This window comes from Jaculus jaculus, unplaced genomic scaffold (assembly GCF_020740685.1).
Source record: "Jaculus jaculus isolate mJacJac1 unplaced genomic scaffold, mJacJac1.mat.Y.cur mat_scaffold_37_1_1805170_arrow_ctg1, whole genome shotgun sequence".
In the NCBI taxonomy this organism is placed as follows: Eukaryota; Metazoa; Chordata; class Mammalia; order Rodentia; family Dipodidae; genus Jaculus; species Jaculus jaculus.
This window is the reverse complement of record NW_025423493.1, coordinates 295,618-321,006: the sequence shown is the minus strand read 5'-3', so window position 1 is coordinate 321,006 and position 25,389 is coordinate 295,618. Positions and strand designations below refer to the sequence as shown.

General features: G+C 42.7%; 1 protein-coding gene across 1 annotated transcript in view; it reads right to left on the bottom strand.

Annotated features, from left to right (window-relative positions):
• Window positions 1-4,993, bottom strand: part of LOC123457336 (zinc finger protein 25-like) — a 102,233-nt gene extending 97,240 nt beyond the window's left edge. Inside the window, exon 1 of the mRNA XM_045141316.1 lies at window positions 4,841-4,993. Coding sequence (XP_044997251.1) covers window positions 4,841-4,993 — 153 coding nt within the window. The remainder of the gene's footprint in view (window positions 1-4,840) is intronic.
• Between the last annotated feature and the right edge of the window lie 20,396 nt (window positions 4,994-25,389).

Below are 25,389 nucleotides of genomic sequence, written 5' to 3'. Positions count from 1 at the left end.
ATGATTGTGAAATGTTGTCATTCCTCTCTCTCTTTAAAAAATTATTTATTTATTTATGCAAAAGAGAGAGAGAGATACTTAAAGAGAGAGAATGGGTTCACCTGGGGCTCTAGCCACTGCAATGAAACTCAGACACATGTATCACCTTGTGCATCTGGTTTACATGGGTACTGGGGAATTGAACCTGGGTCTTCAGACTTTGCAAGCAAGCACATTAACCACTAAGTCATCTCTACAGACCTCTTCCTTTCTTTTTACTCCAGGGCTTGAGGTGAGCGGTACTGCTCCTTTGCACATGTCTGACATAGTGTCTGTAGTGACACAAGTCCACACCAACAAGGACAATTGATTTTGGATTGAAATTCTCAGAGTTTTAATCCAGACTTACCCTTTCTCTTGAGAGGTTGAAAAGTTACCTCAGAAGGAAAGATAGCCTAAAGGTTAAGGCACTTGCCTGAAAAGCCAAAGGACCCTGGTTCAATTTCCCCAGACCTATGTAACCCAGATGCAGAATGTGGTGCATGCATCCAGAGTTTGATTGCAGTGGCTAGAGGCCCTGGTGTGCCCATTTTTTCTCTATAAATATCTACCCCCTCTATCTTTTTGAGGTAGGGTCTCACTATAGTGCAGGCTCACCTGGAATTCACTCTGTATTCTCGGGGTGGCCTCAAATTAACAGCCATTCTCCTACTTCTTCCTTCCGAGTATGGGGATTAAAGTCATGCACCACCATGCCCACTTCTCTCTTATTCTCTTAAAAATAAATTAATAAAATGAAAATTTATCTCAAGTACTTACTGTTGGGACTGAAACCTCACACTGCTCATAATATCTCAACCACTTTTCTGTCTTTGGGCTGTCTTTGGCTATTAAAAGCAAGATTGTGGTGTAGGATAGAGGAAAAAAAGACCTGGAGAATCCCTTCCCAGATGCCTTTTTTTTTTTCTTTCTAGATTTGGGCCTCAATATTTTCAAAAAATATTTGTCATTTACTTGAGAGACATAGAGAGGGAAAAAGGGCACACCAGGATATCTAGCCACTGCAAACAAATTCCAGATGCATGTGCCAACTTGTGCATCTGGCTTATATGGGTCACAGGGAATGGAATCTGGGTCTTTAGGCTTTTGCAGGCAAGTGCCTTGATTGCTGGATTATACTCCAGTCCCTAAAACTCTTTCTCCTTATGCTACATTTAAGTTGGAGGAGGAACATGAAAGAAGCAAGAAGGAAGGAACCAGGGAGATAACGCCATAAGTTTGCTGACCAGTGTGGGTCCCCAGCACCCACATAAAGAAAGGTGCAAGTTGGGCTGGAGAGATGGCTTAGCAGTTAAGCGCTTGCCTGTGAAGCCTAAGGACCCCGGTTCGAGGCTCGGTTCCCCAGGTCCCACGTTAGCCAGATGCACAAGGGGGCGCATGCGTCTGGAGTTTGTTTGCAGAGGCTGGAAGCCCTGGCGTGCCCATTCTCTCTCTCTCCCTCTATCTGTCTTTCTCTCTGTGTCTGTCGCTCTAAAATAAAAAATAAAAAAAAATCCATTTTAAGAAAGGTGCAAGTGGCAGATGCTTCTGTGATCTCACTGAACTTAGGGCAATAAGAGGCAGAGTCAGCAGGAACCTAAAGCACATGGTCCTGCTAGTCTGGGGTTGGAGGAAGCAAGCACGAGAGCCCCTGTATAAACACAGGTGGAACAAGAGGACCAGAATCTTCAGCTTGTGCTCTGACCTCCACGTGCACATGCACATGCCTGCTTGCCTATACACACATGCATATATCATACACGTATACACAAATAAAAAAGCCAAAAAGAAGCAAGTTGAACATCTTAGTAATATCAGCCTAGGTATTTTAAGTTGATTTGGGAATTTGATTTGACTTATATTCTTTATTTTTTGTGTGTTTTGGTTTTTTGAGGAAGGAAGAAAGAAAGGGAGGGAGGGAGGAATGAATGGAGGAAGAAAGGAGGGAAGCCCCTATAACAATGCAAAGATGACTATCACCACTTTGGACAGTTCAGATCTCAAGCCCCCTTTTTAGATTTCCACAGTCATCTTCAGTCTTGGAGAGTGCTAGGAAGATAGTGGAGGGGGGAGTGTAAAGCATGGTTAGGTTTAAACCTGCACCTGATGTGTTTATCTTCCTTCCGTAAGTGTTGTTTTAGGACACTGTGTATCTGCTTACATACTAACATGGAGATTTCTATATATAGTAATGCATACATAAGATATTACTATTTATACATAGAGAGTAATTTATAGTGGGTATGATTACATATAATAAGGTATCATGATATTTAATATAAAATATAATAACACATATTTATGTGTATGTATGTGTGTATATATATATATATATATATACATACACACACACATATGTCTTCATGAGAGATGAGGAAAGGGAGAGAAAGAAAGAATAGGCATGTCAGGGCCCCCAGGAACTGTAAACAAACTCTAGATACATGTACCACCTTGTGCATCTGGCTTATATGGGAATCAAACCAAGCCTGGTCTTAACTGCTAAGCCATCTCTCCAGCCCTAATTATATCATATACTCTGTGTGTGTCTGTGTGTGTGTGTGTGTCTGTGTGTGTGTGTGTGCGCGTGCGTGCACACGTGCACGCGGTGGGGGTCATGCCAATGGCCTTAGACATGTGAGGCAGGCACTTTACCACTGGGCTGAATCTCCAGCCCTCAAAATGTGTTGTACTGATCATCATTAGTAACAGGCTATCAGGGTGGATGTCAGCAGAAGACTCTGGATTCAACCCCTAAAACTGCCAGAAAACAAACAAATAATAATAATAATAATGTCATGACTAAATAAATAAATTAAATGAAATGTTTGAAGACAATGATATTTCCTCGGCTCTCCCCCAACAAAGATACCAGGAAAGGAAACCAGATCTGAGGTCACAATACTGCCCACCATGGAAGCCCAATAATAAAACAGATTTAAAACACATTAGTGCAGCTGGCATGTTGGCACACACCTTTAATCCCAGAATTTGGGTATCAAAGGGAGGAGGCTCACTGTGTCATCAAGGCCAGCCTGAGACTACATTGTCAGTCTGGCATAGAGAGAGACACTACCTCAAAAAACTAAACAAAACAAAAATGCTAGACCAATCAAAACATTGCCTACATGTGTGCATGTGTGTGTATGTGTAAATGCAGGTTCACATGTGTCATGGTGTGTTTGTGTAGGTCAGAAGACAACCTTGGATTTCAGTTCTCAGTGTCACCTCAATGCAGTGTTTCTGTTTGCAGTTGTTTAGCAGGCTATCTGGCCCATGTGCTTCCTGGGGACGTTGCTGTCTGTTATTACAGATGCTTAGAATATAGCATCTAACCTTATGTGGGTTCTGGTAACTTGAACTAAGGTACTCATTTTTGCCTGGTGAGCACTTTCAGACCAGGCATAGTTAGGAGGAAGGGATATTCATTGAAGCTTACAGATCCAGAGAGAGTTCCATAAATGACAGAAGAAGTTGGCCTGCCTTCCCAGGACCAAGCAGAGAGAGAGAAGTACAAGCCTAAAGATCAAAAGCCACACAGCACACTTCAGGAACTCTAGCTAGGTACACTTTACATATCTTTAGATTGAAATCTGAAACCCACCACCACACCTTAAGATCACCCAGTGACATTGCCTCCAGCAAGGTGGCTACAGATGCAAACTAAGAACAATAAAGAACTGAATATATTGGGGTCCATCTATTCAAATCACCATACCTTTTAAGGTCCCATTCCTAAAATATGGACTAGGAAGCAGAAAGAGCAGGGCATTTCTTTTAATTGCCATTATTTAAGCATCCTCGTTGGATAGCTTTCCTATCAGAATCCTGCTAGAGCTTGAGTTTGGGTCAATGCACACTGCAAGGAATGCTCTGGGAGCAGGTGCAACTCTGTCCTGATCAGTGTGCTCTTGTGCAGGAGTGCAGGGAAGAATGGGGACAGGTGAAACAAACTTCAAAAGGGAAACCAATCCAGGGCCCCAAGACTGGAACTTATAGTTTGGAAGAAGCCACCAAGGAACCTCCTGACGCACCTCCCACAACCCAATGCCTCCAGTCTGAGCAGCTCCATGTCTACATGCAGTCCCAACTCCTCAGTCCCTCACTTCTTTTTTAAAAAAGTATTTATTTATTTATTTATTTATTTGAGAACAAAAGAGGGAGAGAGAGAATGAATGAATGGGCCTACCGGGGCATCCAGCTACTGCACACAACTCCTGACACACATGCCACCATGTGTATCTGGCTTAATGTGGGTCCTGGAGAAGGCTTCACAGGGAAGTTCCTTAAAGCCTGAGCAATCCTTCCAACCCTCCCTCACCCCATCCTGCCCTGCCTTTTTTTTTTTTTTTTTTTTTTTTGGTTTTGGTTTTTTCAGGTAGCACCTCACTCTAATCCAGGCTGACCTGGAATCCACTATATCGTCTCAGGCTGGCTAACCTTGAACCGACGGTGATCTGCTACCACTACCTTCCATGTTCAGGGATTAAAGGTGTGAACCACCATACCCTTTCCCTTCTTTAAAAATATGTATATTTAAGAGAGAAACAAGCAGAGAGAGAGAATAATAATGCAGTGTGCCAGGGCCTCCAGCCACTGCAAACCAACTCCAGATGCCACCATGTGCAGCTGGCTTTACGTGGGTCCTGGGGAATCAAACCCAGGTCCTTAAACTGGGCAGGCAAGCGCCTTCCTTTCACAACTTAAGCCCTGCATCTGTTCTCCAGAATACACGTTCGAACACAGAAGAACCCTGGCTAAGCAGACCAGCTTGCTTCTATGCATGCAAAAACAAAGGTGGGGGACGGTGAATCTGGGACACAGCCTGAAAGGAACAAGAGGTGCGCATCGGCTCGCCCCTTGCTGGGCACCTGCGCAGAGCTGCTCCTGGCCCGGTTGCGTCTATGGCTTTGACGCGCGGCTGGAGGAGCACCGCGGGTGGTGAACGTGGTGGAACGCGCCTGCTGCAGGAGCGCATGCGCAATGCAGCGCGAGAGCGCCGCGACGCCCTGTGCAACGCGCGGACACGGAGGCAGGGAAGGTCCTCGCGCGTGCGCAGGCCGGCTCGGGAGAACAGGGAGGCGCGCGCAGCTCTTCGCGCCCCAACCGCCCCTTCCTCGCTGTGGAGGTTCCAGCGCCAGCGCCCAGTCCACGGCCGTCACCCACCTCTTCTACGACGTGGACGGGGTACTTCTGGGTGAGCAGCTTCCAGCGAAATCTGACTCAGGGGAGGGGTATGACAACGAGGACCCTCGGCCCAGAATCCGGGCGGCGGCCGGCACCTGCGATCCCACGTCCACGCTGACTGACGGGTGCGCGTGGCAGCCTCGGCCCTGCGCACCCGCTTGTGGTGGGACAGGGCACGTGGGCTCGCAGTCCCTTTGCGGCAACTTGGTCCATGGGCACTGACCATCCCAGCCCTGGCTGCGCCCTTCTTCCCCCTCCCAACCCTCCCGTGACTCAGTTTCCCTGTCTGCAAAACAATTGGCAGGGTTACATGCCCCCTATGCACCTCCACCGCTCCCTCCTATCCCACCTGTGCCTCAGTTTCCCCATCTGCATAACAACCTCCAGGCCAACCTAAGCCACATATCCCCTACATCCCTCCCTCCTTCCCTCCCAATCCACCCGTGCCTCAATTTCCCCTTCTGCAGAATAACCTGGGGGGTTACCTTCTACCCCTTCTCGCCCATCCCTCTCTCCTTCCTAACCCACCAGTGCCTGCAAAACAATCGCAGGGTTACCTTCCCACCTGCTCAACAGCAGCTGTAATGTCGCCGAGCCATTTGTCATAACATGTCAACACTTTGCTCCATCATCTCGCAATATATTGGGGGGGGGGAAGAAAGCGGGGAGAGGGAGGGGGAGGGAGAGAGAGAGAGGGAGGGAGAGAGAGAGAGAGAGAATATATGGGAATGAGAATGAGCACATTAGGGCCTCCAGCTGCTGCAATTCTAGATTCATCCCCACTTTGTGCATCTGGCTTTTCATGGGAACTGGGGAACCAAACCCTGTCATTAGGCATTGCTGGCGAGCATCTTAACTACCGAGCCATCTCTCCAGACATTTTTTTTTTCTAAATAGGCCTGGTTTTACTATATATCCCAGGCTGACATGCAGCTCAAAATCCTTCTGCCTTTGTCTCCTAAAGGCTGGGATTACAGGTATGTGCAAACCACATCCTAGCTAAGCCAAAATAATTTTTCTTTGAACTTGAAAATACGTGAGCACATCAAATAAAGCTTACAGGGCAGGTGGAACATTGAAACTCTAGTTAGAATAGGGCCTTGTAGGGCAGGAGAGATGGCTTACTGGTTAAGGCATTTGCCTGAAAAGCCTTAGGACCTAGGTTCAATTCCCCAGTACCCACATAAACCAGAGTAGTAGCTAGAGACCCTGATGTGCCCATTCTCTACCTCCCTCCCCTTCCTTCTCTCTTTCTCCCTCAAAGAGGATAGGTAAATATTTATTTTTATTTTTATTTATTTCCTTGAGAGAGGGAGAGAGATTGGGTATGGCAGGACTTTCAGCCACTGTAAATGAACTCCAGACGCATGTGTCATCTTGTGCATCTGGCTTACTTGGGTCCTGGGGAGTTGAACCTGGGTCCTTTGGCCTTGTAGGCAAGTGCCTTAACTGCTAAGCCATCTCTCCAGCCACATATGTGTGTGTGTGTGTGTGTGTGTGTGTGTGTGTATACACACACACACATATATATATATATACATACATACATACATACATACATACATTGTTTTTCAAGAAACGGGCCTTGTTAAGTTGCCTTAAGTATTCTGTCAAGAACACATCAGAAATAGACAGCATTTGAATTTCTCTTTCAAGAAAGTATCCTTATAGACTATGGAAAGGAAGGCTGAGAGACTCCTGAGTGGATATAATTTAAATGTGGAGGGGAAAAAATTACTATCTACAATAGCTTTCTTTATTTCCATCCATCCCATCTCACACCTAAGGTCACCTGAAAGACTCTTAAATGGCTGCTCTCTGCAGCTCTTTGGACCACACTACTAAAAAGAGGTATCTATTTATATCTATGGTTGCAAAACCCCTGGATCATATAATAATAATGCAAAAAAAAGAAAAAAAAATCTCTCTTCCTCCTTTGAACAGAGCCCAAGGGAGGAAAGGGGGACAGTGAGTACATTTCCAAGGCAACATTGTCAGACTGTGTTCAGAAATTCCCTTTAGACTTGCAAATACCCCACCATCATGTGACTCCCCTCCCTATTCATTGAGATTGTTTCCTTCTCAGTTGGAGTTGAGAGTGGCTCATAAAAGGAAATCAAATTGGGGTTCAGGAGAGGTAGCTTGAGGATCCATAGGAAGTAGCTCTGAGTAGATGAGTATGGCAGGGGCTGAGAAGACAGAGGAAATGAGAAGATAAAAGGCAAACTGTAGGATGTGGTCATAGGAAAGGTTGAGAAAAACATCTGTCACAGGTTTTTCTCTAATTTATTGGCAGGTGGCAGGGATGAACAAACACAGTGGGGCTCTGGACACTGCAAACAAAGGTTTCTTTCAGCTTATGGTGATATTCTTTTTGTTGTTGTTGTTTAGAAGTAGGATCTCATTCTAGGCCAAGGTGACCTCGAATTCACTATGTAATCCAAGGCTGGCCTTGAACTCAGGGAGATCCTCCTTCCTCTGCCTCCCAAGTGCTAGGATTAAAAGTGTGTGCCACCACCATCTCTGCAGCTCTATAGTGACATTTTTTTGAGAGAGAGAGAGACAGAGAAAGAAACAGAGACACACAGAGAGAAAGGGGCAGAGAGAAAGAAAATGGGCACGCCAGAGCCTCCAGTCACTGCAAATGAACTCAGATGGATTTATACCAAATTAGAGGGAGAAAGAGGGGTGGGGTGGGGAAAGAATGGGTATGGCAGGGCCTCCAGTCACTGCAAATGAACTCCAGATACATTCACTACCTTGTGCATCTGCCTTTATGTGGATACTGGGGATTGAACCTAGGTCCTTCAACTTTGCAGGCAAGCACTTTAACAGCTTTTTGTTGTTGTTTTTGGAATATGTATGTGTTCATATGCATGTGGGCACACATGTGTGTTTTATGCTGCTGTGTACAGGTAAATGTGGCAGCCAGAAGTCAAAGTCAGGTGCAGACTTCATTTACTCTCCACATTATTCTTTGAGACAAGGTCTCTCACAGACCCTGGAGCTCACTGATCCAGCTGGACTAGTTGATGAACTAGCCCAGGGAGACTTCTGTCTCCACCTGCCCAATTCTGGGATCCTGATATTTGACATCACACACAGCTTTTATGTGAGTGCTGGTGATTCAAACTCAGGTGTTCATACTTGCCTGGACAGCATTGAAATTACTAAGCCAGATGTGGAGAAATGGCTTAGTAGATATGGTGCTTCCCTGCAAAGCCAAAGAACCCATTTTCCATTTCTCAGGACACACGCACATAGGCCAGATGCACAAGGTGACACATGCATCTGGAGTTTGTTTTCAATGGCTAGAGGTCCTAGTGTGCCCATTTATTCTATTTCTCATTCTACCAGGTGTGGTGGCATGCCCCCGACCCACGGGACCAATCTAACATGGGGTGGTCGAGGAGGGGTGCAACCTGAAAAAACGGGTGGGAAAGAAGAAGGAGACCAAGCGGTGGATTTGTCAAGGTCTTGTTTAATGTTGGATTTTGTAGCTCTTTAATAATAAACCAGCAGGTAGGGCAATAAGGAGGGGAAAAGGGGAGAGGGGGTACAAGGAAGGAGGAAGTAGGGCCACCTGGCCGTAATCTTCTGGAGCATCTTGTGGTATTTCTGGAATGTCTCTTGTGACTTCTCCCAGAGCAGCTGTTTGTTCTCGGGGGAAGGGCTGCATGAGAGCTGCTAGTTCTCTTTTGTCCTCAGGGCAGCCAGGTCAAGGTCTCTGACATTTCCTCCCTCTTTGTATAATTGAAATGGGCGTGGTACCCTGTCTTAGGCTATATGGCATGCTTCCAATCCCAGCACCAGTTACTGAAGATGGCTCGCCTGTCTTAAGCTATGAGGGCTGCCTCTACTCCTGGATCCACAATAATCCTGTCATTGGCCACGATCACAGCTCATGGAAGGTGATCCGCCTGTCTTAGGCTATGTGGATGGCCTCCAGGGAATGGGCCCTACAATATTCTCATCTCTGGCTGAGGCCATAGCTTAGCGGTGTGCCCCTGGGCTTGGTACCATAATGATCCCGTCATTGGGAGCCTCACAGCCATTTAGGGAATCAAAACCATGACCTGTTGTCAGCCAAGGGAGAAAAATCAAGTCAGGCTGAAGGAGAGCTGAGGGGTGTCTCATCTGTTTGGCCCTCTTCTTCTTGTAGCTGTAATCTGTGGTAATGGACAGACACTGAATTTCTGGAGGCAGAATCAACCTGTTCTTTGACAAAAGAAGTTAGTCGTTTAAATGCCCAAGGTCCAAAAGAAAGAAGGAGGAGTCCTACGAAGGGACCAAGAATAGAGGGGACTAATGTGGAAAACAGATGAGAAGTGGAGAACCAGTTTTGGTACCATGACTCCTGCTTTTCCCGGTTACGCTTTTGTTCCTCCAAACTTGAATGGACCTTGACAATACTATTTTGAACTAGGCCAGTTTTGTCTGCATAAAAACAAGATTCTTCCTTAAGTGCAGCACAGAGTCCCCCCTCTTGTAGAAAGACTAGGTCTAGCCCACGTCTGTTTTGGAGGACTACTTCAGACAAAGATACCATAGAGTCCTTTAAGTCTTGAAGACCCTTTTGTAATTACTGTAAGTCCTTATCTACTGCCAAAGAGAGTTGATTAAATTGTTGTTGGGAAGTGACTAATGGAGCAATGCCTGTGCCTGCTCTGGCGGCACCCAACTCCAGGATAACAGCAAGAGTGATGGCAGTGATAGGCTCCCGTTTGGCATGTGACGGAGATGTTCCTCCCTCCCCAAAATGGAGGAACTCATCTTTGGAATGTATTGTTAGCTTGGGGAAGAGTTGTACAAGGACACAATAATCTTTGTGAGCTAAGAAGGTGGAAGTTACAACATAAGGAGTGAGACTAGTAGAGCATGCAAAGTAAATGCCAGCAGGGGCAACAATAGAGAACGCTAGAGTTAACAACATGAGTGAGATTGCAGGTTGTTTGAAGCTCTATAGGGGGAAGCATGGACGGACCTGCCAGCTGAATTTGCATTTTTGCAGGCTAGTTGTTTTAAGAACATGGATTTTGCGCCTCATGGGCCGAGAATACGTTCTGCTGCTTCAGTGAGTCTGCCCACAAAATGAGTATATTCTTTTTGGGCACCCTGAGTAATTTTTGACAAAGGGGATGTAACAGAACCCTGCGTAGAGATCATTCGCCAGGCAGCAAGGGCCGCATTGGCTGTCTGCGCCAGGAGGCCGGGAGGAAAGCCCCATTGGCAGGCCTCAGTGGCATATCTACCTTGGCCAGTCAGCTTATAGAGGGTCCAATTTGCAGTGGGCGAATTGGAGTCCCTTAGATTAACTGTAGCGATGGATTGGCACCTATCCACAATGTCTGCCTTCCAGGATAGAAATTGTCATTGGGTTACAACTGACTGAACAACTCAGGTCCATTCTCCACGGATTAAGTGACCCCCCCCCCCCAGAGAGATCTTCAAGGAGGGAAAGAGTAAAAGGGGCCGTTGGGCCATATGTCTGTACTGCTGAATGAAATTCTTTTATCTTTTTAAAGCGCAGGGGGTGATAATGGACGTCTGGGGCCTGAGTGGCTGGGACAGCAGCAGGGATTCTGATGGGGGAATTAATGCGTCATCAGGACCCTCCTCAGCCTTGGAGGTCTCATCCTTGTTGTCGGAACCCAGGGGAGAATTAAATTCCTCCAGTGGGGCATCCATAGAGGATACCTGAGGGGTGGTGGCGGAGTGTGTAACCACCAGAAAGGCCAGGGAACACTGTGGGGTGGGAGTCTTTTTAGTGGTCCCTGTCGTGGTTGAACTTGGGGGTTTAAGTATGGTCTCCTTAATTGAAGCTTGTAAAGAGCTTAAATCTGTAGATAATTGAGAAAACTCTTTTTGAAGCTTAAGCACATCCCTGAAAGGGTGGGCCGATGCAGCGGGAGGCCAGTCGGGATTATGTTATTTAGCAACCTCCTTCTCAAGCGAGGTAGCGTCACCCGGATCAAGAGGCTCGGGATCGCAATTTTTTGAAAAAAACGGGTTCATGAGGGGTGTACATTGAGAAGCAGTCTCGGGGTTAGCGTGCTTGGGCAAGGGCAGGTACAACCTTTCTACTGCTTGGGGAACACCAGAGTTATTGGAGTTAGAACCTATATCGATAATGACCGACGGGCAAGGGGATTTTTCAGGAGGAGAGGAAAGTGAAACTAAAGAAGCGCTACATGAAAGAGGATGGAGGCAGTATTCTGCAACAGAAAGGAGTTGTTGTTTATCGGGCTCTGAGTGTGCTTCCTCCACTATGTCTCTTATTAGTCCCCAGTAGAGAAAAGACTGTGGAGAGGACAGAATTTGGCCCCTTTTCTTGGAGGCGGCGATTTAAATCTTTGCCAACCTTCTGGCATTTTCCAGGATGGATATCGGGACCAGAAATAATGAACCATGGGCAGACCTTGTCAATAAAGATAAAGAATTTAATAAGGTCCTTTTTCTTAACTCTTATCCCTCTTTCCCTGAGAGAGCTCTTTAAATCTCTAAGATAGAGACCTTCCTTAGTAAGATTTTGGCCCATTCTAAAAATTGGAGGAGAATGAAGAATAAGGATCCTGACTTACAGTGAGCCGTAGCCGAAATTGCGAGTGAAGAAATGGTGGGCACTCTTCAAAATGTCTCTCGGCGTCCTGAGGAGATTTCCTATGCGGTTGGTCGTCCAGTCGAGACCTGTGCCTCGAGCCCCACGTTGGGCGCCAATTACCCCCGACCCACAGAACCAATCTAACATTGGGTGGTCGAGGAGGGCTGCAACCTGAAAGAATGGGCGGAAAAAAAGAAGGAGACCAAGCGGAGGATTTGTCAAGCTCTCGTTTAATGTTGGATTTTGTAGCTCTTTTATAATCAACCAGCAGGTAGGGCAATAAGGACGGGAAAAAGGGGGAGGGGTACAAGGAAGGAGGAAGTCGGGCCACCTGGCCGTAATCTTCTGGAGCATCTTGTGGTATTTCTGGAATCTCTCTTGTGACATCTCCCAGAGCAGCTGTTTGTTCTCAGGGGAGGGGCTGCATGAGAGCTGCTAGTTCTCTTTTGTCCTCAGGGCAGCCAGGTCATGGTCTCTGACAGTGGCACACACCTTTAATCTTGGCAGAGGTAGGAGGATTGCTGTGAGTTTGAGTACAGCCTTCAGCCTACATAGTGAATTCCAGTTCAGCCTGGAGTAGAGTGAAGCCACACCTTGGGAAAAAATGCTTAAAGAAGATATGTTTATAGAAAATAAATAAATAGGTGTTGGACCTCAGAAATCAAGCAATGGTGGCCAATGCATCTGGAGTTTATTTGCAGCCTTCATGTACGCATTCTTTCTCTTTCTATATATATACCTCTTTCTCTGTGTTGTGCTCTCTCTCTCTTTCTCAAATAAATAATAAAATTATATTTAAAAAACAATGATCTGGGGATAGTGCACAACTTTAGTCAGTAGGGCTCTGGAACGTGGACAGGTGCACTCTACTGTCACTGGCTGGCCTGGGAAGTTGGCAGTGGAGGTGGTTGTGGTCAGGAACCTGTCCAGTCCTCCACCGTGAAGGTGGGTAAGCTGAGATAGACTCTGGGGGTAGGTTGTATCCCAGCATGGGGTGGAGACACCCTGAGGGCATGGGCTACAGGGGAAGCCCTGGGATCGGCGGGTTGAGGATCTGTGAACCATGGCATCTAGCTCCAATAAATACAACAAAATAAAACAAAATAATATACAACCAATTTCTGGGGACACAGTTTTGTGCAGGAGATGGTTGTATGAGATGTTAATACTATTTTCTTTGCTATAAATTGTTAGAAAGTCTGAGAGATTTTCGTTGAATAGAAATCTGCATTGTGCACCCCTCTTAACTGAGCCCTTACACTAACACTTCATAGAGAGTTAGAAGAACTCCAGACAAGGAGAATTATAGCATTTGCTTGGTCCATACCATAATTAATTTACATTCTGAGTGTAAAATGTTGCAGAGGTAAACTTCATTTTAGTACATGTCACACTATGATGTGTGGAGTGTTTGGACCACTTTTCAGAATGGATAAATGAGTTGTTCTGAGGACACCCATGGGCCCAGGAACTGTTACCTTTTGGAGAGGGCCCGAAGGTGTGATCTGCAGGGAGGAATGACTTCCAGGCTCCACCTACTTTCCTCTCTCACCACACTGTCTGCCTATACAATTATTTACAGTGTTTCTGTTGTTTGAAACCGACTCTTAGTACTGAATCCAGGTATTATGATGCTGTATGAACCCGGTACTTCTGGAGGTTTGATCAAGGTTTTTATATTTTATTATAAAGTTAAAAAATCAATATCAAGAAGTCCAGCATGGTTGCACATGCCCTTAATACCTAAATTTGGGAGGCAGATGTAGAAGGCCTGCTGTAAATTCAAGGCCACCCTGAGACCTCCAAGTGGATATCGGATCAGCCTGGGTTAGAATGAGACTGCACATTGGAAAAACAAAAACAAACAAACAAACAAAAAGAACAGTGAAGAGATTTGACACACATGTAACTTGTAGGGATTTTGTCTTTACCCTACATTGTGTGATAATATTAGTTAGATTTTCTTGCCACATATAAAGGGCATAAAGTGTTGGTTTACTCTTCATATTGGCTTATGCCATTAAAATCTTAGTAAGCATGTCCTGTAAACCACCTTGTATAAAATATCAGTACATTATTTGGATTATATAACCTTGTGGTGAAAATAGCATGGGCACTTCCAGCTTAATGGCCTTAAACTTCAGGAAAGTAATAGCGTTTAATTGTGCATTATTTAAATGTAAAATTTACATTGACTTCTCTGAATTTATTAACCATGTTTGAGGATACGGTTTACCATCTTCTAGATATTATCTGTAGAGAGAAAGAAAGAGGGGGCGAGAGAGATAGAGATAGAGATAGAGAGAGAGAGAGAGAGAGAGAGAGAGAGAGAGAGAGAGAGAGAGAGAGAGAGAATGGGTATTCCAGGGACTTTACCCACTACAATTGAACTTCAGAAGCATGTATCACTTTGAGCATCTGGTTTACATGGGTCCTGAGGGATCAAACCTGGGTCCTCTGGCTTTACAGGCAAGTGCCTTAACTAACTACTAAGCCATCCCTCCAGCCTGTTATGAATGGTTTTTAAGTCACTAAATCGTGGAAAATTGAGTTTGTTACAGTACTTTCCTTTAATAAGCTGCTTCTAATCAGGTGTTTTCTTTCCCTAGCAAGAGAGGCTAGCTGCTAAACATTGGGAGGAGAGAAATTTTCTTCAGTGATATAGCCACTGGTGGGGAGCCCTAAATACAGAATCATTTAATCCTGTAATATTTCCTCACCATTTATCCTGCAGGCAGCTCTATTAAACGCATTATATCACAAAAAAGGCATGAAAACAAAAGGGAAGGAAGACTGATAAGGAGGGGAGGCATTGAGTATGGATTGGGAACCATACAGGATAATGAAGTGGATGTCATAAAAATGCATTGTGGGCTGGAGAGATGGCTTAGTGGTTAAGTGCTTGGCTGTGAAGCCTAAGGACCGCGGTTAGAGGCTCGGTTCCCCAGGACCCATGTTAGCCAGATGCACAAGAGGACACACATGTCTGGAGTTTGTTTGCAGTGGCTGGAAGCCCTGGCCTGCCCATTCTCTCTCTCTCTCTCTCTCTCTTTTTGTCTCTCTCTCTCTCTGTCTGTCATGATCAAATAAGCAAAAGAAAATAAACAAAAAAAATAAAATGCATTGTGTGTATGTTTAAAAATGGTCTAATAAAAACCATTATTAAGTATAATTAGTATGCTGATAAGAAAACATAAGTATGTGGAACATGGTCTGTCCAATTCTTCTGGCAGTATGTTAGCTTTTGCAATAGTCTAAAAACAGTCCACCCAAGTTGGGGTTCTCTTCATACCTACCTTCCTCTTACTTCCCTTGAGGCAGTACTGAACAGGTAGCCCATGATATCATTGAAATATTAGACTAAATAAAGCCTCTGTTCTTAGTTTCAAAAGTAGCTGGGGATGCTGAGTATAGACAGAGGATCCACACCTTTTTGTTGTCAATAACGGGTAAGGTAATAGAAAGTTCTTCTGATGAATTTGTAAGATGCATAGACTATTAAATTTAATTTTAATGCCATTCTGTTTTACTTCTGTATAGTGGTTTTTTTTTGTTTTGTTTATTTATTTATTTATTTATTTATTTGAGAGCGACAGACACAGAGAGAAAGACAGATAGAGGGAGAGAGAGAGAATGGGCGCGCCAGGGCTTCCAGCCTCTGCAAACGAACTCCAGACGTGTGCGCCCCCTTGTGCATCTGGCTAACGTGGGACCTGGGGAACCGAGCCTCGAACCGGGGTCCTTAGGCTTCACAGGCAAGCGCTTAACCGCTAAGCCATCTCCCCAGCCCTGTATAGTGTTGTAATATCACAAGTTAATACTAGAATTTGATTTGGCACAGTATGACTCTGAACACATAGTAGGGTTGGAATCCTCTACCCCAAGGTCTGCCCATAGCAATATACTTCTTATAGCAGGGCTCCACTAACACTAGCTGGAAACTTAGCAGGAAGCTCAATCAAAACTACCTGAGGCTATTGGCGACATTTACATTCAAATGACCATTGCATCCTTCATAGCTTGGAGAATAGTCCTGCACTAGCAGAACTGGCCACAGATCACTACTAAATTTTAAATATGTGTTCTGTAGAATATTTGCATAGGCTCTTACATGATAATATTCCTAACTAAAGTATCTAAAATTATTTTGTTAGTTTCTGCTGAAATTATTCTGCTACAAGTTCTGTTGAGTGTTGTAAATTTCTGTTAAGACATTAGGTTCAGCAGCATGTGATTGAGGTGTTGATTTCAATTCTAATGATTATTAACATTTTTGAGCATTGGCCTTTTCCTCCTTTCCTTTCTTTTTGGTATTGTTTTTTCATGATAGCATATCATTCTAGCCCAGGCTGACCTGGTACTCACTCGGTAGCCCCAACCTTGTCTTGAATATAATCTACAGTTTTGTGCTGGCAAGGCAAACACTCCCACAAAGGACTATGACCCCAGCCCCTCTGGTCTCCCAGAAAGAAGAAATGGCAAACTGTAGAATAGGAAACATGTTTGAAAAATACATTAGGGAAAAAAACAATAACATCTTAAAAACAAAACAAAAAAGGGTTTGAAAACACAGTAAAAGAAAATTCAGATGTGTGTAGGTACCACGCCAAAACAGCCTAGTGGGTAAAAAGACCAAAAAAAACTCAGTAAAATAGACACTTTTTCTTAAAAGTGAGGTGTATATGAAATTGAAGCAGCAGCGGAGAAGTAGAAGAGATCCAAAGCACCCAGAGCCTTCACAGGCCAGCAAAAGCGGCCCTGGCAGATCTGCCAACCGTGGCGGTGGTGGCGGCGTATGAGAAAGCCACCAGACTCGGCTCCAGCTGCAGGAAAAGCCAGGTGTGGGAAGCTTCCACTCACACCGGAGCTCTCTGCAACTCAATAAACGTGAAGGGAGAGCAGCAGTGAGCAACAGAGGAGCAGACCACGAGGTAGAAGAACACGTGGAAAAGCAAGAGAACTAAAACAGGTGTGGCTCCCTCCCCTCCTGCACTGTGTGTGTCCAGTTTCAGCGAACAGAGCAGCAGTCCTGGGACACAGCCACTCCAAATTCAGCTGACAGCAGGACCCAAGCAGGTGCAAAGTCTGGCAGCAACATCAGTGGCTCCATCATTGGTAACAGTGGCACCAGCTGCAACAGATCCAGTAGCGGCAGCAGTGGCAGGCCCAGCAGCAGGAGACCCAGTAGCGGCAGCAGCGGCAGACTCAGCAGCAGCAGCTGCAGTGGCAGCAGCGGTCGTGGACTTAGCAGCCGCAGCTTTCGCAGCAGCAGCGACAGACCCAGCAGAGGCAGGTATAGAAGCAGCAGTTCCAGCAGCGGGTGTGATGATATGCAGGGCCACAGTTGCCAGGGTCAGTTTACCCCTCAGGAAAGCCAGTGCACAGCTCCAGAAATCACAACAGCAGCCCAACGACCCAGGCAGAAACTTGACTGAGACCAAAATCATCCAAGATAACAGGGATTGCACCAGGGAAGGGTCTCACTTGGTCACAAGCTGACTTGGATCCCTCAACAGACCAGAAATCTTAACCTCTCTGTTGTTAGAGGATCTGGTTGTTTTAATAACTACTCTGGCATACATACTTGGGGCTGTTTTTGATTTAATGTGTATAGTGTTTAGTTAAGTTTAGAATCTACCTCTATTTTATTCCACTCAACCTCTTGAATACTCCCATAGCAGGGAAACTCAACCCCTAGGAGCACCTTTGTAGATACTCTGAGAGTCTTAAGAGCCACACCTAACACCTTAAGCTCCTACCCTGAAAATATATAACATCAAATCAATTGATACAGTTAAGAATATGCAGCTAGCTTGAAAATCTGTTGTAGTCCGGTTCACATTGCTGGTAGAAATCACCCAACCAAGAGTAGCTTCTGGGAAAAAGAGATTTATTTTGGCTTACAGGCTCAAGGGGAAGCTTCACGATGGCAGGGGAAAACGATGGCATGAGCAGAGGATGGACATCACCCCCTGGCCAACATAAGATGGACCACAGCAACAGGAGGGTGTGCCAAACACTGGCATGTGAAAACTGGTTATAAAGCCCTTAAGCCTGCCCCCAACAATACACTCCCTCCAGGAGGCATTAATTCCCAAATACCCATCAGCTGGGAACCTAGCATTCAGAACACCTAAGTTTATGGGGGACACCTGAATCAAACCACCACAAAATCCAAGAATTAACTTAATCCAAGATGCAAAAATGTATGACAGGCATGGTGGCACATGCCTTTAATCCCAGCACTTGGGAGGCAGAGGTGGGAGGATCACCATGAGTTCGAGGCCACCCTGAGACTACATACTTAATTCCAGGTCAGCTTGGATCAAAGTGAGACCCTCCCTCAAAAAAACAAAGAAACAAAAAAGTATACATTATAACACAAGAAACACTAAAAAGCAAGATGATATAAATCCATTTAAAGTATTAATGCATCAGATATGACCTCCAGTGAGAACGATTTAGAGGAAATGCCTGAGAAAAATTTCAAAAGAATGAATGTAAATATGTTCAAAGAAGTCAGAGAACAAATCAAAAGAGTCAAAGAGGAACTCAAAGAGGAAATCAATGGAGAAGGGACTTTCAAAGGGGAATGTGGGGGGAGGGAGGGAATTACCATTGGATATTTTTTTATAATCATGGAAATTGCTAATAAAAATTTTAAAAAAACATAAATAAGGAAATAAAAATAATCAAGGAAAACCAGTCAGAATTACTAGCAATGAAGAACACAGTTAATGAAATTAAAAAAAAAAAAAAAAATAACCTCTGGAGAAAATCTCACCAGTAGAATGGATGAAGGAGAGGACAGAATATCTAAGCTGGAAGACCAGGTAGCAAACCTAATACAGTCCAACAAAGACAAAGACAAATTTATAGAAAAGTATGAGTGGGAATTTCAAGATATTCGGGACACAATGAAAAGATCAAATATAAGACTTCAGGCCATAGTAGAAGGCAAAGAATTCCACTCCAAAGGCATAGTAGGCATCTTCAACAAAATCATAGAAGAAAAATTTCCCCCAAATTGGAAAAGAGGTGCCAATGCAGATACAGGAAGCCTTTAGAACTCCAGCCAGCAAAAACATGGAAAGAAACTCTCCTCACCATATTATAATCAAACTTCCAAACACAAAAACAAAAGAAAAAATATTGAATGCAGTTAGAGAGAAAAATCAAGTTATCTACAAAAGTAAGCCCATCAAGATTGCAGCAGATTTTTCAACACAAACTTTAAAAGCCAGAAGGGCTTGGAATGATATATTCCAAGTTCTGAAAGATAACAACTGTTAACCAAGGTTACTTTATCCTACAAAGCTATCCATTCAAATAGATGAGAAATAAGGACATTCTATGACAAAAAGAGGTTAAAGGAGTACTTGAAGACAAAACCAGCTCTACAAAAAATAATTGAAAAAATCCTTCATGCTAAGAAAAGGAAAAGCACACATATAAGGAACCTAGAAAAAACAATCAATACGCAAATACTAGTTAACACAAGAGAGCACAGATAGAACCAGAACTACAAAAAAATTGCAAACATAAATGCACACCTTTCAATAATATCTCTTAATATCAATGCCCTCAATGCCCCAACGAAAACACATAGGTTTGTAGACTGGATTAAAAATCAGGATCCTATAATTTGTTGTCTCCAAGAAACTCACCTTTCTACAAAGGATGGACATTATCTTAGGGTGCAAGGTTGGAAAATGCTTTTTCAAGCAAATGGGTTTAGAAAACAAGCAGGGGTTGCTATCCTAATGTCTGACAAGGTAGACTATAGTCCAAAGTTAGTCAAGAAAGATAAGGAAAGGTCACTTTATATTGACTAAGGGTACACTCCAACAGGAGGACATTACAATCCTAAACATATATGCACCTAACAAGGGGGCTCCCAAATTCGTCAAACAAACACTATTAGAACTAAGGTCACAGATAACACCAAACACAGTGGTGGTGGGTGACCTTAGCACCCACTCTCATCAATTAACATGTCATCCCAGGAAAAAATAAACAGAGAGGCATCTGGACTAAATGAGGTCATAGGAGGAATGGACTGAACAGATACATACAGGACATTTCATCCAAAGGCTGCAGAATATACATTCTTTTCAGCAGCACATGGAACATTGTCTAAAATACACCATGTAATAGGACACACAGCAAATCTTAACAAATTCAGGAAAATTGAAATAATTCCTTGCAATCTATCTGGCCACAATGGAATTAAACTACAAATCAGTAGCAAGAAAGGCTATAAGCATACACAAAATCATGGAAACTAAACAATACACTACTAAATGATGAATGGGTAAGTGAAGAAATCAAGAAGGAAATCAAAAAATTTATAGAGTCAAATGATAATGAGAACACAGCATACCAAAATGTCTGGGACACAATGAAGGCAGTTGTAAGAGGTTAATTTTTAGCCTTAAGTACCTATATTAAGAAATTTGAAAGGTCACAAGTAAACGACCTAATGCTTCACCTTAAAGCCTTGAAAAAAGAAGAACAAGGCAAACCAAAAATCAGTAGATGGGAAGAAATAATAAAGATTAGGGCAGAAATTAATGTAATAGAAAGAAAAAATCAATCCAAAGAATTAATGAGACAAAGAGTAGGTTCTTTGAAAGGATAAACAAGATTTATAAACCCTTAGCAAATCTGACCAAAAGAAAGAGAGAAGAGACACAAATTAATAAAATCAGAGATGAACAAGGTAACATCACAACAGATTCCAGAGAAATTCAAAAAACCATAGGGACATACTATAAAAGCATATACTCCACAAATTATAAAAATCTGAAAGAAATGGATGCTTTCCTTGATTTATATGAACTACCTCAATTAAATCATAATGAGATTAATCACTTAAATAGACCTATAACAAGCATGGAGATCTGAATAGTTATCAATCTCCCAACTAAAAAACGCCCAGGCCCAGATGGATTCACTCCTGAATTTTACCAGACTATTAAGGAAGAGCTAACACCATTGCTTCTTCAGCTTGTCCAGGAAATAGAAAAGGAAGGAATTCTACAAAACTCCTCCTATGAGACCAGCATCACCTTGATACCAAAACCCTGCAAAGATAGAACAAAAAAAGAAAATTACAGGCCAATTTCCCTCATGTACATAGATGCAAAAATTCTCAACAAAATATTGGCAAACAGAATACAAGAGTACATCGAAAAGATCATTCACCCTGACCAAATAGGCTTTATCCCAGAGATGCAGGGATGGTTCAATATACGCAAAGCTATAAATGTAATACATTATATAAACATATTGAAGGACAACAATCACATGATCATCTCATTGGACGCAGAGAAAGCCCTTGACAAAATCCAACATCCCTTCATGATAAAAGTCCTACAGAGACTGGGAATAGAAGGAACATATCTCAATATAATAAAAGCTATTTATGACAAGCCTACAGCCAACATATTACTGAATGGGGAAAAACTGGAAGCTTTTCCACTAAAATCAGGAACAAGACAAAGGTATCCACTGTTCCCACTTTTAATTAATGTAATTTTGGAAGTCTTAGCCATAGCAATAAGGCAAGAGGCACACATAAAAGGTATACAAATTGGCAAGGAAGAGACAAAGTTATCATTTGCAGATGACATGATTCTATACATAAAGGACCTGAAAGACTCTGCGAGCAAACTGTTAGATCTGATCAAAACCTACAGCCACTTATCAGGATACAAAATAAATACACAGAAATCAGTAGCCTTCATATATGCTAACAACAAACACACAGAGGATGAAATCAGAGAATCACTCCCATTCACAATTGCATCAAAAAAAATAAATAAATAAAAGTAAATAAAGTATCTTGGAATAAACCTAACTAAGGAAGTAAAGAATCTCTACAATGATAACTTTAAAACACTCAAGTGAGAAACATCCCTTGTTCCTGGAGTGGAAGAATCAATATTGTGAAAATGGCAATTTTATCAAAAGCAATCTATACATTTAATGCAATCCCTATCAAAATTCCAAAAGTAATCTTCATGTAAATAGGAAAAACAATTGAAAAATTCATTTGGAATCACAAAAAATCTCGAATATCTAAAATAATACTGAGCAACAAAAATAAGGCTGGTGGTATCACCATACCTGATTTTAACCTATACTACAGAGCCATAGTAACAAAAACAACATGGTAGTGGCACAGAAACAGACACGTATATCAGTGGAACAGAATAGGGGACCCAGATGTAAGCCCAAGTAGCTATAGCCACCTGATATTCGATAAAAATGCCAAAAATACTCATTGGAGAAAAGACAGCCTCTTCCACAAGTGGTGTTGGGAAAACTGGATATATATCTGCAGAAGGATGATAATAGATTCTTCTCTCTCACCATGCACAAGAAATAAGTCCAAATGGATTATAGACTTTAACATCAGACCTGAAAGTCTGAAACTGCTAGAGGAAAAAGTAGGGGAAACCCTTCAATTTATTGGTCTTGGCATAGACATTCTGAATACAACCCCAATTGCTCAGGCAATAAAACCACAGATTAATCACTGGGACCTCATGAAATTACAAAGATTTTGCACTGCAAATGACACAATGAAAAAAGCAAAGAGGCAACCTACAGAATGGGAAAAAATCTTGGCCAGCTATATATCTGATAGAGGATTAATTTCTAGGACATACAAAGAACTCAAAAACTTAAATAATAAGGAATCAAACAAGCCAATCAAAAAATGGGCTATGGAGCTAAATAGAGCATTCTCAAAGGAATAAATACGAATGGCATATAAGCATCTAAAAAAATGTTCTTCATCCCTAGTCATCAGGGAAATGCAGATTAAAACTACATTGAGATTCCATCTCACTCCTGTCAGATAGGCCACTATGATGAAAACAAATGATCATAAATGTTGGCAGGGATGTGGAAAAAGAGGAACTCTTCTACACTGTTGGTGGGAATGCAATCTGGTCCAGCCATGTGGAAATCAGTGTTGAGGTTCCTAAAACAGCTAAAGATTGATCTACCATATGACCCAGCTATAGCACTCCTAGGCATATATCCAAAGGAATCATCTCATTTCCCTAAGGAAAAAAAAAGCCATGTTTATTGCTGCTCAATTTATAATAGCAGGGAAATGGAACCAGCCTGGATATCACTTAACTGATGAGTGGATAATGAAGATGTAGCACATTTATACAATGTAGTTCTTCTCAGCGGTAAAGAAAAATGAAGTTATGAAATTTGCAGAAAAATGTATGGACCTGGAAAGGAGTATAGTAAGTGAGGTAACCCAAGCCCAGAAAGCGTAGTGCCACATGTTCTCTCTCATGTGTGGATCCTAGCTACAGATGATTGGTCTTCTGCGTGTGAATGAAAGTTCTTAGTAGCAGAGGCCAGTAAGTTAAAAAGGAGACATAAAGGGAAGAGAAATGAAGGGAGGAGGGAACTTAATAGGTTGATATAGTATATATGTAAGTACAATGATTGAGATGGGAAGGTAATATAATGGAGAATGGAATTTCAAAGGGGAAAGTGTTGGGGAGGAGGGAAGGAATTATCATGGGAAAATTTTTTATAATCATGGAAAATGCTAATAAAAATTTAAAAAAAGAAAATTCAATGAGAAATGATTATTGGTTTAATGAAAAAGAATATGTGAGCAGCATCTGAGCACACGAAATTTTGTTGGACATCATTTGCCTTTGGCACTAGTAAATTAAAAGCTTAAGGACAAATTTTGGTAAATATTTGGGAAATTGAATAACTAATTAATTGCTGCTTAAATGTACACTATTATATCTGATAATTTAGAACACATTTTGGCAGTTATTTTTTAACCTGGCTGTCATTAGCAAACAATGACATCTGTATTTCTCCCAATAAAAACAAGGAGGAAATACGTTTAATCATTCCTTGCTTAAGACCGTTAGGATCAAATCAAAGTGCTTCTATGGTGTGGAAAGCTTACTCAGGTGAGAGAGTTGTTCATAAGATTATCAGATGAACTTACAATATCTGGTGAGGCTGAAGAAGAAAATGAATCTTTCATATATTGAGAAATGGGGACATATCCAAGGGTAGGTGTCAGGAGCCATAGAGCATAGCCTCTCCATTTTGCCTGGGCCTGCTCATAAACTGACTCATTACTCAGAAAGCTGGTCTATCCCGCTTTCTGTTAGGTACTTCTGGAACCAGTTAGCAGACTGCTTACAGAATCTTATCTTTTGCAAAAGGCTAGTTTATGGTCAGGATGTGAAGCCTGGTGCAGTCAGGACGTTAAGCCAGTTAGGCAAGATTAGATGAACACCTAATTACATCCCCTGTAATTACAACTCCTTGCCCTGGCCACATCCCTTTCCCCCTACATCTCCTTGCCCTGACCACGACCCCTTCCCCCTACAACCCTATATAAACCTACATGTACGAGTAAACTCTCGAGGCCGTGACAAACATCTAGCATGGTCTCCTTCTTGTGTTTCTTTGCCTTCTTTCATTCAGGTTGATTTTCACCTCGCTTCTTTATTCGACTCTCCGCTGCTTGGGGCAAATGGCGCCCGAACGTGAGGCCCGAGGTATGACGAAAGACCTGAATGTCACTAGAGTGGACGGCCGTCCCAGCCATTAGACCGCCACCCCACTGGAGGGGTGAGTGAAGGTCTGCATAGAGGACACTACAGGCAAACCTCCTATTTAGCCTCTCTTCCTATCAACAAAACTGGGTATGCAACAGCCAGTAAATGCTCTTAGAGTTGCTGCCAGATCTTAAAATTGCAGTCAGGCCCATTGAGGAACCCATAGGGAATGTTGCCCTCTGGTTTTGCCATTTCTCCTCTTTCCTTTCTATCATGGGACAGATCCTAAATAAGCATAAATTGTTGAAAGGCTTAAAACATCTCTCAAGGCAGAAGGAACACGGGTTAAGGAAAAAAAAAATTTTTAGCAAAGAGTAAAAAGGAGCTAATTGCCATAGTAAAAGATATTCTAAAAACCCAAGAAATTGAGATTGCTTCAAGTTTTAAGCAAATTTTTTAATTTTATCAGGAGGATTTGTTCTTTTTATGTGTGTGTATATGTGTATATGTGTTTATGTGTGCTCATTGTGTTTGCCAGTCGTGTCATGTTTGTGACTGTTTGTAACTAAAGAGATGAGACAGATGCAGGTGATATTCCTTTCTCCTCTAGAGAACTATTTCAAGGAAATCAAAGACGTAAGCATAGAAGTTAAAAAGGAAAAGTTAAATGTCTTTTACAGGAGTGAATTTGCCAGATATTTGTTCTAGGTCAACTTCACCTTACATAGTGGATCATTTAAAACAACAGAACTTCCTCTAAAGAGGTAACTTATAATTTGTCCAATATTTTTAAAAAAAGATTGTAATGTCCTGTTACTTAAAAGGAGGAGGTAACTGATCTGACTTCTGAGCCAGCCTGCCTTAAGATAACAACACAATTTGCCTTAGCTACTCCTAATAAAATCATTGCCAAGTGTGTTATTGGTATTAATGATATAAAATTGTATTAAGACTGCTTTCTTTTTAGTAATAGGATTAATCAATTTGGTGTAGGTTTTTAATAGCCTTATAAGAATGATA